General features: G+C 40.2%; 1 protein-coding gene across 1 annotated transcript in view; it reads right to left on the bottom strand.

Moving 5' to 3' along the window:
- XPO5 (exportin 5) overlaps positions 1-13,860 on the bottom strand; it is a 60,951-nt gene that overhangs the window by 17,072 nt on the left and 30,019 nt on the right. Inside the window, exons 13-17 of the mRNA XM_016191434.2 lie at positions 11,395-11,523; positions 6,837-6,955; positions 5,354-5,509; positions 3,725-3,766; positions 1,798-1,887 (exon numbers count right to left, since the gene is read on the bottom strand). Of these exons, the coding sequence (XP_016046920.1) occupies positions 1,798-1,887; positions 3,725-3,766; positions 5,354-5,509; positions 6,837-6,955; positions 11,395-11,523 (536 nt within the window). The remainder of the gene's footprint in view (positions 1-1,797; positions 1,888-3,724; positions 3,767-5,353; positions 5,510-6,836; positions 6,956-11,394; positions 11,524-13,860) is intronic.

Raw genomic sequence — 13,860 nt, forward strand, 5'->3', positions numbered from 1 at the left:
GGTTGGAGCTCACACTGAGCTTCTCTCAAGATTAGACACATCACTTGGCAATAGTAAAGAGCATCACATAGGCTTTCTGTGACTATTAAGTGAGCGGGGAGGAGGAAAGACATCCTGACTCGGTCCAGGAAACAGGATCTCAATCATTCTAGTCCTTGTATCCTCCTCTAAAGTCTCTTAATAAAGTGGTTGGATTGCACTGTCCCCACCCCAAGAGGAAAAAAAAGTGTGTGTATGTGTGGGAGGAGGGGGTAGTGGTGGTAGTGGCGGATAACATGTTGACTAGAATGAGGTTCTGAATTCAATCCCTAGCAACGTTCCAAGTGATAAAGTGATACTCTGGTTTTGGTTCTCTCTTATGCTAATGAGTGAATGAGGAGTGAAGGAAAAGAAAAAGAAGCATCACATAGTACTGTAAAAAGGTAAACACTGGCAGGAAAAAAAACCTGACCACAAAATACAGTTACTCTGAAAAAAACATATCTACATTTTTAAGTTCATAATTAAGAAGCAGAGGAAAGGGGCCAGGTGATGGCTCACTAGGTAGAGTACACATATCATCATGAACAAGGACTTAGGTTTAAAACCCTGAACCCCACTTTGAGGTGGGAACAATGGAGCAATGGTACAGTTTTTTTCTTCTCCTCTGTCTCTTTCTTTATCTCATTCTCTATCAAAATGATATTTATGGCCTCCAGAAACAGTGAAGTCATTATAGCCCGAATGGCAGAAAACCCTGCTGGCAAAAGAGGAATAAGGGAAGGAGAGGAGCAAGGAGAAGGGGAAGGGGGGAAGGAAGAGCAGCAGCAACAGAAGACACCAACTCAAGAATGCTTATTTTTTAACTACAATAAAAAAAAAAAAAAACAAGGGCAACAAAAGGGGAAATAAATAAACAAATATAAAAAATTTAAAAACGAAAACAGCTTTAAAAAAAGAATGCTTATTTTTATATATATATTTATTTATTCTCCCTTTTGTTGCCCTTTTTTTTTTACTGTTGTAGTTATTATTGTTGTTACTGATGTCGTCATTGTTAGGTAGGACAGAGAGAAATGGAGAGAGGAGGGGAAGACGGGGAGAGAAAGATAGACACTTGCAGACCTGCTTCACCGCCTGTGAAAGGACTCCCCTGCAGGTGGGGAGCCGGGGGCTCGAACCGGGATCCAGTCCTTGCGCTTTGTGCCACGTGTGCTTAACCTGCTGCTCAAGAATGCTTATAAAAAAATATTTTTATTGTTGCTGGGGCTTCAGCACACCAAGCTGACTGACTTACCTACCTTCCTTCACCCCGTCCCAGATAGATAGACAGAATGACAGACAGACAGAAAGAGATCACAGCATCAGTTTCCTCTAATGCACTGGGCTTGGGTCTGAATGTGGGTCACACATGACAAAGTAGCATACTATCCAAGTGAGCTATTTGCTAACTCAAGAATGCTTATTCTTTTATTTATTTATTTTAGATAGACAGAAAGAAATAAAGAAAATAAAGAAATAAAGAAATAAAAATAAAGAAAAAAGAGGGAGACAGAGACACCTGCAGCATTCTTTATCCACCTGTGAAACTTCCCCTCTACCCCACCCCACAGGTAGCTTGAACCAAGGTCCCTGAGCTTGGTAACATATACAGTCAACCAGATGCACCACCACCTGGCCCCTAAGAATGCTTATTCTAGGCAAAGTTACAATTAGTAGTTTTCCCTGTATGTGAAAAATAATGAGCACTGAATTTACAGAGTAATGTTACCAAACTTAACAAATATCAGGATACTCGGTGGGAGTCCAACAGCTTACCAACACAAGCTGGGGATAATCACGGCACATTTTGATGATGGAGGAACAAGCATGCCTCCTCACATTCCTCACTGCCCGTGTTCTGGGAACCTAAGAGAGAATCAACAAATTTTATTGTCATTTATAGAAGTCATATAAATATATACTTTAACAGAAAATTTATAATCAATTGTCACAACTTTGGTAATATAATGGAATAATGATTATAGTTACTCTGATTATGTTAAGTTTAGCCTAGAATATTTCTTGTGCAAAATACCGTATTATGACCATCTACCTCTTTTATTAACCCTTTCTGCTTATTTAAAAAAAAATAAATTGCGGAAGGATCCTGGTTCGAGCCCCCGGCTCCCCACCTGCAGGGGAATCACTTCACAGGCGGTGAAGCAGGTCTGCAGGTGTCTATCTCTCCCCCTCTGTATTCCCCTCCTCTCTCCATTTCTCTCTGTCCTATCCAACAACAACAACATCAATAACAAAAATAATAACCACAACAATGTTAAAACAAGGGCAAGAAAAGGGAAAATAAACAAATATATAAAAAAAGAAAAAATATATCACCTGTAAAAAAAAAAAATCTACACTGCTCATGTCATGCTTGCAACTCAAGTAAAGCCTCATCCTTACTACACAAGCCCCAGTACTGTGATTCTCCCACCCCCACCACCCACACATACACTCTTCCTCTGTCTCTATCTGAAAAGGTCACCCTGGAGTTCTGCTGTTTTGAAAACAAAACAAAAGTCAAAATAGTAACAAGTAGAACCCAATAAGTAAAAGACTAGCGTTTTAGGTATATGTATACCTTGTTTTACTGAGTTTATTATTTTTTAAATTTATTTTCCATTTTGTTGCCCTAGTTGTTTGTTGTTTTTTTATTGTTGTATTTGTAGTTATTGTTGTTGTTGATGTCATTGTCGGATAGGACAGAGGGAAATGGAGAAGAGGGGAAGACAGAGGGGGAGAGAAAGAGAGACACCTGCAGACCTGCTTCACTGCCTGTGAAGCAACTCCCCTGCAGGTAGGGAGCCTGGGGCTCGTACCGGGATCCTTATACCTGTCCTTGCACTTCGTGCCACGTGCACTTAACCCACTGCACAACCACCTGACTGCCGTTTTACTGAGTTTTAAAACCAAAAACAGATCAGTGTTCAACTTGGGTTTATTCTGGTCACAGGGACTGAACCTGGAACCTTGGAGTGTGAGGCATGAAACTCCCCTGCATAATCTCCCTGGCCTTACTGAATTTACTTTGTTGCACTCCAGGACATTAAGAACCCAACATCCTACCACCTATTCATCTTTCCACCCACCCCAGAGTTGACTGAAGGTCTGGGGTAACCATTCATCAAACAATTCTATCAATACCATTTTCCCAACATGATTTAATCATATCTGTATCACAATGAAGTATATACGTTATCTTGAAAGACATACTGCATACTTAATAGATTTTAGTATAGTGTAAATGTAACTTTATATACACTGGAAGCAAATTCATGTGATTTGCTTTACTGTGATATTAGCTTTATTACTGCGATCTAGAAACAAACCATATATATTGCCTCCAGGGTTATCACTGGGGCTAGGTGCCTGCACTACAAATCCACTGCTCCTGGAGGCCTTTGTTGCCCTTGTTGTTATTGCTGTCATTGTTACTGGATAGGACAGAGAGGAAATCTAGAGAGGAGGGGAAGACAGAAAGGGGGAGAGAAAGACAGATACCTACAGACCTGCTTCACCACTTGTGAATCGACCCCTCTGCAGGTGGGAAGCTGGGGGCTTGAACTGGGATGTTTACGTTGGCCCTTGTGCTTTGTGCCATGTGCACTACCTTCTGGCCTCTACAAACCAATGATATCTTCAGGTATGTTTGTACTTATACTTTGTTCTCAAGAAGCTAGAACTTATTGGTTGATGATCTTACCTTATTTTCTTCAGCAATCTCAAAAGTGACAGATGAAAAAAGCTAAGAAGAAGAAAACAAATGGTCACTCATCAGCATTAAATACATTATTATTATTGTTATTATTATTACTTTTTTTTTTTTTTTTTTTTAACCAGAGCACTGTTCAGCTCTGGTTTATGGTAGTGCAAGGGATTGAACCTGGGATGTTGGAGTCTCAGGCATGAGAGTCTCTTTGCATAACTATTATGCTATCTACTCCCACCTTCCCCATTTTTTAAAAAATAATTTTTTAGTAGTAATTTAATAATGGTCGACAATATTGTGGGACAAGAGGGGTACCATTCATTTCATGTAATTCCCACCAGCAGAGTTCCATATCCCACCCCCTCCATTGGAAATATCCCTCTCTTTAAAAAAAATTTATTTATTTATTTAAAAGTTATATTTATTTTCCCTTTTGTTGCTCTTATTTTTTTATTGTTGTTGTAGTTATTATTGTTGTTGTTATTGATGTCGCCGTTATTGTTGGATAGGACAGAGAGAAATGGAGAGAGGAGGGGAAGACAGAAAGGGGGAGAGAGAGATACCTGCAGGCCTGTTTTACCACTTGTGGGTGAACCCCCTGCAGGTGGGGAGCCGGGAGCTCGAACCGGGATCCTTACGCCGGTCCTTGCACTTTGCACCAAGTGCGCTTAATCTGCTGTGCTACCACCCGACTCCCTTTTAAAAATTTTATTATCTTTATTTATTCATTGGATAGAGACAGCCAGAAATCAAGAGGTATGGGGAAGAGAGAGAGAGACAGAGACACTTGTAGCCCTGCTTCACCACTTGCAAAGCTTTACCCTTGCAGGTGGGGGCACGGGGCTCGAACCTGGATCCTTGTGTATTGTAATGTGCTCAACCAGGTTTGCCACGACCTGGCCCCTGAAAGATCCCTACTCTTTATCCCTCTGGAGTATGGACCAAAGATCTTCATGGGGTACAGAAGGTGGGAGGTTTTGTTTCTACAATTGTTTTTCTCTCTTTTAAAATTATCTCTATTTATTTTTTGGATAGAGACAGTCAGAAATCGAGAGGGAAAGGAGTGGTAGAGACGGAGAGAGAGAAACACCTGCAGCACTGCAACCCAGGTCCTTGCACACTGTAACATGTTTGCTCAACCAAATGCACCACCACCTGGCTCCTTTAATTGCTTCTCTACTAGATATGGGCATTGGCTGCACAGGTACATCTACTTATACACCTTTCCTAAACATTGTGCTCAAGGATAGAACCACTAGCATGGTAACAGATTCATAGTAAGTACTTAGTAAATATTTGGTAAATGAACAAAAGACTATTTACTAGCTTTTTTCATATACTTTCAGAAACAGTAACAAAAAAATGTCAGCTTAGAAATTACATAAACCGACCTTCAACCTTCTGCATCCCACAATGACCTTGGGTCCATACTCCCAGAGGGATAAAGAATAGGAAAGCTATCAGGGGAGGGGATGGGATACGGAGGTCTGGTGGTGGGAACTGTGTGAAGCTGTACCCCTCTTATCCTATGGTTTTGTCAATGTTTCCTTTTTATAAATAAAAAATTTAAAAAAAAACAAAAAATTACATAAACCATAGAACATTAAAGAAGATGAAGTTTACCTTAGAGAAGACCTGGGCCAGAAACTCTGGTCTGTAGGTAACAAATGGAAAGAGTGCTGAGACATTAGTGAGGACACAAGACAGGATGAGGGGATCCTTGGTGTCAAAATTCAGGACCATCTGCAATAGTTCTATCCCATCATTAATAGGCAGTTCCTGTGATAGAAATATGAAAAGGAGATTGACTTATCTGATAATCACTTTTGCTAAACTTCCTTTAGAATCTTATTTACAAACACTTAGTATAGTTACTATATTTAAATTTTATGTATATATATATATATATATATATATATATATATATATATATATATATATACACACACACACACACATATATATATAATATTTATTTATTTATTTTTACCAGAACACTGTTCAGCTCTGGCTTATGGACCAAGGAGTTCAGAGCCTTAGGCATGAAAGTCTCTTTGCATAGCTATTATGTTATTTTTTTCTGACCCCAAAAAGAAATTATTATTATTATTTTTACTAGAGCACTACTCAGTTCTGGCTTATGGTGATGCAGGGGATTGAACCTGGGACTTTGGGGCCTCAGGCATGAGAGTCCTTTGCATAACCATTATGCTATCTACCCCTGCCCGAAAGAAATTATTATTTTTAGATTTTATTTTATTTATTTATTTATTTGAAAGATAGGAGAAAGAGAAAGAACCAGACATCACTCTGGTACATGTGCTGCTAGAGATCGAACTCAGGACCTCATGCTTGAAAGTCTAGTGCCTTAGCTACTGTGCCACCTCCCAGACCACAAGAAACTATTATTATGAGCCCTTAGAGCACTGCCTGTCAAGCATGCAGCTCAGCTTTGAGCCCGACCATACATGGGAATACTATAGCACTGAGGGAAATTCTAATAAGGTGATCTCCATCTGCCCTGCTCCCCCCCGCCACCTGAATGAAAACAGTTGGTCAAGGGCAGTGAAGTTACACTTACACAGGACCCTATGGTGGGAAAAACAAAAGATCACTTTTCCATATGGAAGCACTATGGACAATAGTGTGGGGCTCCATGGATGAGGGAATAGTGTTATGATGTCAGTGTTAATCCTTTCTCTCTTTAAAAGAAGAACAAGAAAAATGGCTCTGGTAAGGGAGATAACACACCATTTTTATGCCTCAGGCTTCTAGATTCCAGGTTCAATTCCTAGCAACCCCACAAGCCAGATCTGAGCTGTATTCTGGTAAAAGGAAGAAGAGGAAAGGGACAGGAGAAGAAATTAGGGTTGGGAAGATAGTGCATCTGACAGTTTCATTCCTGAGGCTTGGAAATCCAGGTTCAACCCCCAAAACCACCATAAGCTAAAATTGAGCAGTACTTTAGGTAAAATAATAGTTATTATTATTATCATCATCATCATCAATTGGCTCTTGGGGTCCCACTCAGTGGTGGAATCATACATGCACATGACCTCATCACCAAAACAAGGCATTATTCTATCAGTTTGAAAAAGTTACTTACTTCTTTGTCTACTGTTCGAAACATCTGGTTGACCACACTTTCCAAAAATAAAGTCATGGCTTCCCACTGCACAAATGAAGGTGAGAACATGGAGCAGAGGTTACTTTCTCCTGTTCCAGCTGTAAAAGAACAGGGTTTTAATATATACACAAAATCAACTTTACTTTTTTATTTCACAGCTGAAAGAACATGGTACTCTATTCCCTTCAGTTTATTAAAAACAAAAACAAAACAGAAAGAAATCCTTATCCTGCCTGCATCTCTAACAAATAACTGTCTGAATTCACCTTACCTGTAAAATCATTTGAACTGAATGAGGACTTGCCAGCATCAAAAATAGTGCCTGAACAATTATAGGCTACTGATAATTAATGAACTCTTCTTTCATAATTTGCCCATGAGGATATAAATTGAGAGACCATCAGAATCCCCCCATAAATAAACTGATATAAAATATAAAGTGATCACACACACACAAAAACAAACAAACAAACAAAAAAAACCTCTTTCATGCTTGAAGCACCAAAGGTGCCAGTTTGATCCCTAGTCCCACCCACCACCAGAAGGTACAGAGCTAAGCAGTGTTCTGGGAAAACAAAATAAAAACAAACCAGTAAAACAGCTCACTTATATAGAATGCTGCTTTGCCATATTCACGACCCAGCTTTGAGCCCAGCATTGTGCATTTTGATGGAAATTTTGGTGCTGTGGTTTCCTTCACACACTCCATCCCCTCACCAAAAATGCTACTTCATATCCAGAAACCTGATGACAACTACAAGGGCTATGTCTAGAGAACTCTGCTATGCTCCTAACTCACAAGTATAATCAAAGGAACATCACTTTAATGACAATGTACAGAACAAAAGATTTATGGTCTAGGGAAACTGCATAATGGTTATGTAAAAGACTGTCATGACTGAGGTTCTATGATTCTATTTATGATGCTTATTTCCCTTTAGGTATATATTTATCAATAAGAGAATCAGATTATCACTCTGGCACACGGCATGCCAGGACAAGAATTTAGGTCCTCATGTTTGAGAGTTCAATACCTTAGCTGAGCCACTTCCTGGCCTGTCTTGTTTCCTTCTACTGCTCCAATTTACTAAAAAGTCATGTTTAAGAAAGTATGTTGGATGTGGCGCAAAGCACAAGGACCTGCGTAAGGATCCCAGTTCAGCCCCCGGCTCCCCACCTGCAAGGGAGTCGCTTCACAGGTAGTGAAGCAGGTCTGCAGGTGTCTATCTTTCTCTCCCCTTCTCTGTCTTTCCCTCCTGTCTCCATTTCTCTTTGTCCTATCCAACAACAATGACATCAATAACAACAACAATAACTACAACAATAATAAAAAACAAGGGCAACAAAAGGGAAAATTAAATAAATAATAAAAAAAATAATAAAAGAAACAAGGGAATCGGGCGGTAGCACAGCAGGTTAAGTACACATGGTGCAAAGCGCAAGGACCGGCATAAGAATCCCGGTTCGAGTCCCTGCTTCCCACCTGCAGGGGAGTCGCTTCACAGGCGGTAAAGCAAGTCTGCAGGTGTCTTTCTCTTCCCCTCTCTGTCTTCCCCTCCTCTCTCCATTTCTTTTTTTTTAAATATTTATTCATTTTCCCTTTGTTTTTGCCCTTGTTGTTGTTTTATTATTGTAGTTATTATTGTTGTTGTTACTGATGTCTTTGTTGTAGGATAGGACAGAGAGAAATGGAGAGAGGAGGGGGAGATAGAGAGAGGAGAGAAAGATAGACACCTGCAGACATGCTTCACCGCTTGTGAAACGAATCCCCTGCAGATGGGGAGCCGGGGGCTTGAACCGGGATCCTCTCGCCGGTCATTGTGCTTTGCGCCACCTGCGCTTAACCGTTGTGCTACCACCCGACTCCCTCCTCTCTCCATTTCTCTCTGTCCTATCTAGCAACGACATCAACAATAATAATTAAAACAACAATAAAAACAACAAGGGCAACAAAAAGGAATAAACAAATATTAAAAAAAAAAAAAGAAAATCTTAAAAAAAAAAGAAAGAATGTTGGAGGAACAGGGAAGATAGCATAATGGTTATGCAAAAAGACTCTCATGTCTGAGGCTCCAAAGTTCCAGGTTCAATCCCCTACACCACCATACGCCAAGAGCTAAGCAGTTCTTAGCTGGTGCATCTCTATTCTTTCTGATTAAAATAAATAAATCACTTATTTAAAAAAAAATTGTCAAATAGAAAATTCAGAATACATACACACAGAGGAGGCTGGGTGGTATACACCCAGCTGAGTATACACATTACCCCATATACAAGGACCTAGGTTCAAGCTTCCAGTCCCTCCATGCAGGGGAAGCTTCACAAACAGTGTTGCAGGTGTCCCTCTACCTCCTACCTCCTCTTTTTTTTTAAAGATTTTATTTATTTATGAGAAAGACAGGAGGAGAGAGAAAGAACCAGACATCACTCTGTCACATGTGCTGCCGGGGATCAAACTCAGAACCTCATGCTTGAGTGTCCAAAGCTTTACCACTGCACCACCTCCCGGACCACCTCCTACCTCCTCTTAATCTCTCCTATCAAATAAAAGAGAGGCACAAGTCAACAGGAGTGGTGGCAGTGATTAGTCATGCAGGTATCGGGCCCCAGCAATAACTCTGGTGGCAATTAAAAACATATGAAACATACATACATAACTTTTTTTTTCTTAAAACTAGCATGTGGATAAAGCACTTGACTCTCAAGTGTGAGGTCCTGAGTTCAAGCCCTGGCAACACATGTACCAGAGTGATGTCTGGTTCTTTCTCTCTCTTCTCCTATCTTTCTCATCAGTAAATAAGTAAAATCTTTAAAAACAAAAAACCAAACCAAACCAAACAAACGAACAAAAAAACTGGCATATGTAATGCTAGGGATTGAACCTGGGATCTCATGTTTATAAGTCTGGTATTCTACCCACTGGAAACTTCCTGGGCCACAAAACATGCTTCTGAGTTTTCAGAAAAGTTGGTGCTATGAAAGAACTTGGTTGAAAACCATTAAAGGGAGTCAGGCAGTAGCACAATGGGTTAAGCGCAGGTGGCACAAAGCGCAAGGACCCCTGGCTCTCCACCTACAGGGGAGTCACTTCACAAGCGGTGAAGCAGGTCTGCAGGTGCCTATCTTTCTCTCCTCCTGTGTCTTCCTCTCCTCTCTCCATTTCTCTCTGTCCTATCCAACAATGATGACATCAGCAACAATAAAACAAGGGCAACAAAAAGGAATAAATATATATTTTAAAAAAAAGAAAAGCATTAAAATGTATGGGTATACAATTTCGTAGTTAAAGTATTAAAACCAACATTAAACAAAAGCTGATTTTGTTTAAAAAGGAAGGGAGGAAGGAAATAAGGAAGGCAGGCAAGCTTGATTAAAAAACATTGGTTTATATTGCACCAAAGTAAGACTCGGGGGAGGGAGGGCTGGGGGAATACAGATCCAAAAAGGATGATAGAGGACCTAGTGGGGGTTGTATTGTTATATGAAAAACTGGAAAATGTCATGTGTGTAGAAACTATTTACTGTCAAATGTAGAACATTAATTCCCCAATAAAGAAATTAAAAAAGAAAAAAAAACATTGGTTTAGGGGGCCAGGTGATGGCACACCAGATTAAGTGCACATGGTGTGAAGTGCAAGGACAGGTGCAAGTACCCCAGTTCAAGCCACTGGCTCCCCACTTGCAGGAGGATCGCTTCACAAGTGGTGAAGCAGGTCTGCAGGTTTCTTTTTCTCCCCCTCTCAATTTCTCTGTTTTACCCAACAACAACAACAGTAACAAAATAGTTAACAAAATGAAAAAATGGCCACCAGTAGCAGTAGATTTATAGTGGATTCACTGAGTTCCAGCGATAATCCTGGATGCAAAACAAACAAACAAAAACACTGGTTTATCCTAATTTAGACAACTGAAATTTGAAGAGACCAGCAGGTAGCATGATGGATAAGGTGTTGGAACTCTCAAGCATGAGGTTCTGTGTTTGATCTTTAGCACTGCATGTGCCAGAGTAATAATGCTCTGGGGTTCACTCGCTCATTAACATCTAAAAAAAAAAAAAAAAAAAAAAAGAGGGAGTCAGGCAGTAGTGCAGCAGGTTAACTGCATGTGGCGCGAAGTACAAGGACCAGTGTTATGGATCCCAGTTTGGGGCCCAGGCTCCCTACCTGCAGGGGAGTTGCTTCACAGGTAGTGAAGCAGGTCTGCAGGTGTCTATCTTTCTCTCCCCTTCTCTGTCGTCCCCTCCTCTCTCCATTTCTCTCTGTCCTATCCAACAATGATGATAACAACAACAATAACTACAGCAACAATAAAAAAGGGAAAATAAATAAAAAAATTAAAAAAGAAAAAAATTGGTGCCATCTACTGTGTGTGTGCAAATGAAAAAGTTCATACCATAAGATAGAAATGGGCAGCTAGGGAAGTTATTTTTGAACCCTAATTAGTTTACTATTCTGAATTATAGTTCAGAAGATTTATTTATGTCCTCTGTACTGATTCAAGACATTAATTTATAAACCTTCCAAAATTTAAAACTTACAGTTCATGGATCCAATATCAATAGGAGTTGATAGCTGATATGTTAGCCACTCTGTAGCCATTTGGAAACTAGTCTTAGGATCCAAACGGCAAGCTAGTCTCATTACCTCTCCTTGTTGGGCCCGTGAGGCTGCCAAGAAAAAGACATAAATCAATAACTGGAGTGCCATTAATTACTTAACTATTCATTTTTCCATCCGAAGGCAAAAATGTTCAAAGTGTTTTGCAAAGTTGAGCTCTGACTGTAGAAATTGTTAAAATTAGATAACCTCTGGCAGCTGCCCTGCCAGCTAGACTATAACTATAAGTGGCCTCACATTTTTGTTAAAATGAATTAAAAGCCCTGAGTCCCCATCTACATGGGGAAGCTTCACAAGTGGTGAAGCAGGGCTGTAGGTGTCTGTCTCTTTCTAAGAATTTATTTATTCATGAGAAAGACAGATGGAGAAAGAGGCAACATCACTCTGGTACATGTGCTGCCGGGGATAGAACTCAGGACCTCACGGTTGAGAATCCAATGCTCTATCCACTGCATCACCTCCTAGACAACTCTCTTTCCCTATCTTCCTCTCAATTTCTTTCTGTATTTATCCAATAATAAATGAATAAAAATATTTAAAATGGGGAGTCGGGTGATAGCGCAGTGGATAAAGTGCAAGTGGTGTAAAGCGCAAGGACTGGCATAAGGATCTCGGTTCGAGTCCCCAGCTCCCCACCTGCAGGAGAGTCGCTTTACAAGTGGTGAAGCAGGTCTGCAGGTGTCTGTCTTTCTCTCCCCGTATTCCCCTCCTCTCTCCATTTCTCTCTGTCCTATCCAACAACGATGACAACAATAATAACTACAACAATAAAACAACAAGGGCAACAAAAGGGAACAAATAAATAAAAAGATAGTCTAAAAAATTTTTTTTAATTAATTAAAAGAACATCAGTTTGGTAGATATAAAATGGTACAATTGCTGTGAAAAACAATCTGATATTCTAGGCATATACGAGAAAAATAAAAACACGTTCATACAAAAACTTATACACACGAGAGAGTATAGCATAATGGTTATGCAAAGAGACTCATGCCTGAGGTTGTAAAGTCCCAGGCTCAATCTCCACCACCATAAAAAAAAAGGGGGGGTGAGTTGGGCAGTAGCACAGTGGTTAAGCGCAGGTGGCATGAAGCACAAGGGCCAGCTCAAGAATCCTGGTTTGAGCCCCCGGCTCCCCACCTGCAGGGGAGTTGCTTCACAAGCGGTGAAGCACGTCTGCAGCTGTCTATCTTTCCCTCCCCGCTCTGTCTATCTTCCCCTCCTCTCTCCATTGCTCTCTGTCCTATCTAACGACGACAACATCAATAACAACAATAACTACTACAACAATAAAAATACAAGGGCAACAAAAGGCAAAATAAAAAAAAATTATTTTTTTTTAAAAAAATTTCATCTCTGTCCAAAAACTTATACACATAGTGTTAGAGCAGTATCCTATTTTTAATTAAATTTTATCAGACCAAAGCACTACTACACCATCCATGAAATTCAACTTGTTTTTGTCATCTCAGTTGCTGCTCATGTGGTATTAGTGATGAAACCCAGGGCCTCCCTAACATAACATTTTTAGTAGCCAAGAAGTGAAAACAGTAACTATCCACCAATTTATGAGTGGAAGAGAAAGTGTAGCATATCATAAAATAATAAAAAATTAAATGTAAAAAAAAATTAAAGAGAACTAGAAGACTGCTTATGAATAGATCACACACTTTCCCAGGGAGGACTCAGGTTTGAGCCCCCAGCAACACGTGGGAACGTAATACATATCAGGTGCTATGCTGCCCATGGTTTGTCTCTCTGTCTGTCTTTATCTTAAATGTAAAAGCAAAAATTATCTTTCAGGAGTGGTAGAATTGTGCAGCCATGAACCCCCAGTTCACAAAAATAAAGAGAACTTTAAATACACTTACTATCTCTAAACACCAATGCCCTAAGGCAATGTGTGTACCTGTGTAAATAAAAGCACTATACCTAGAATAAGTACAATTCCAAACCCCCTGCAATGTAAAACTAGAGCTTAAAAGACTGTTGTCTGGGAGTCGGGTGGTAGCGCAGCGGGTAAGCATTCATAGTGCAAAGCACAACGACCAGCGTAAGGATCCTGGTTTGAGCCCCCGGCTCCCCACATGCAGGGGGGTCGCTTCACAGGCAGTGAAGCAGGTCTGCAGGTGTCTATCTTTCTCGCCCCCTGTCTTCCTCTCTCCATTTCTCTCTGTCCTATCCAACAGCGACAACATCAATAACAACAGCAACAATAAAAACAACAAGGGCAACAAAAGGGAAAATAAATATAATTAAAATTTTTTTTAAAAAAGCACTGTTGTCTAGGGAGTCGGGCGGTAGCACAGCAGGTTAAGTGCAGGTGTCACAAAGTATAAGGACTGGCATTAAGGATCCTAGTTTGAGCCCCCAGCTCCCCACCTGCA

This window comes from Erinaceus europaeus, chromosome 4, assembly GCF_950295315.1.
Source record: "Erinaceus europaeus chromosome 4, mEriEur2.1, whole genome shotgun sequence".
In the NCBI taxonomy this organism is placed as follows: Eukaryota; Metazoa; Chordata; class Mammalia; order Eulipotyphla; family Erinaceidae; genus Erinaceus; species Erinaceus europaeus.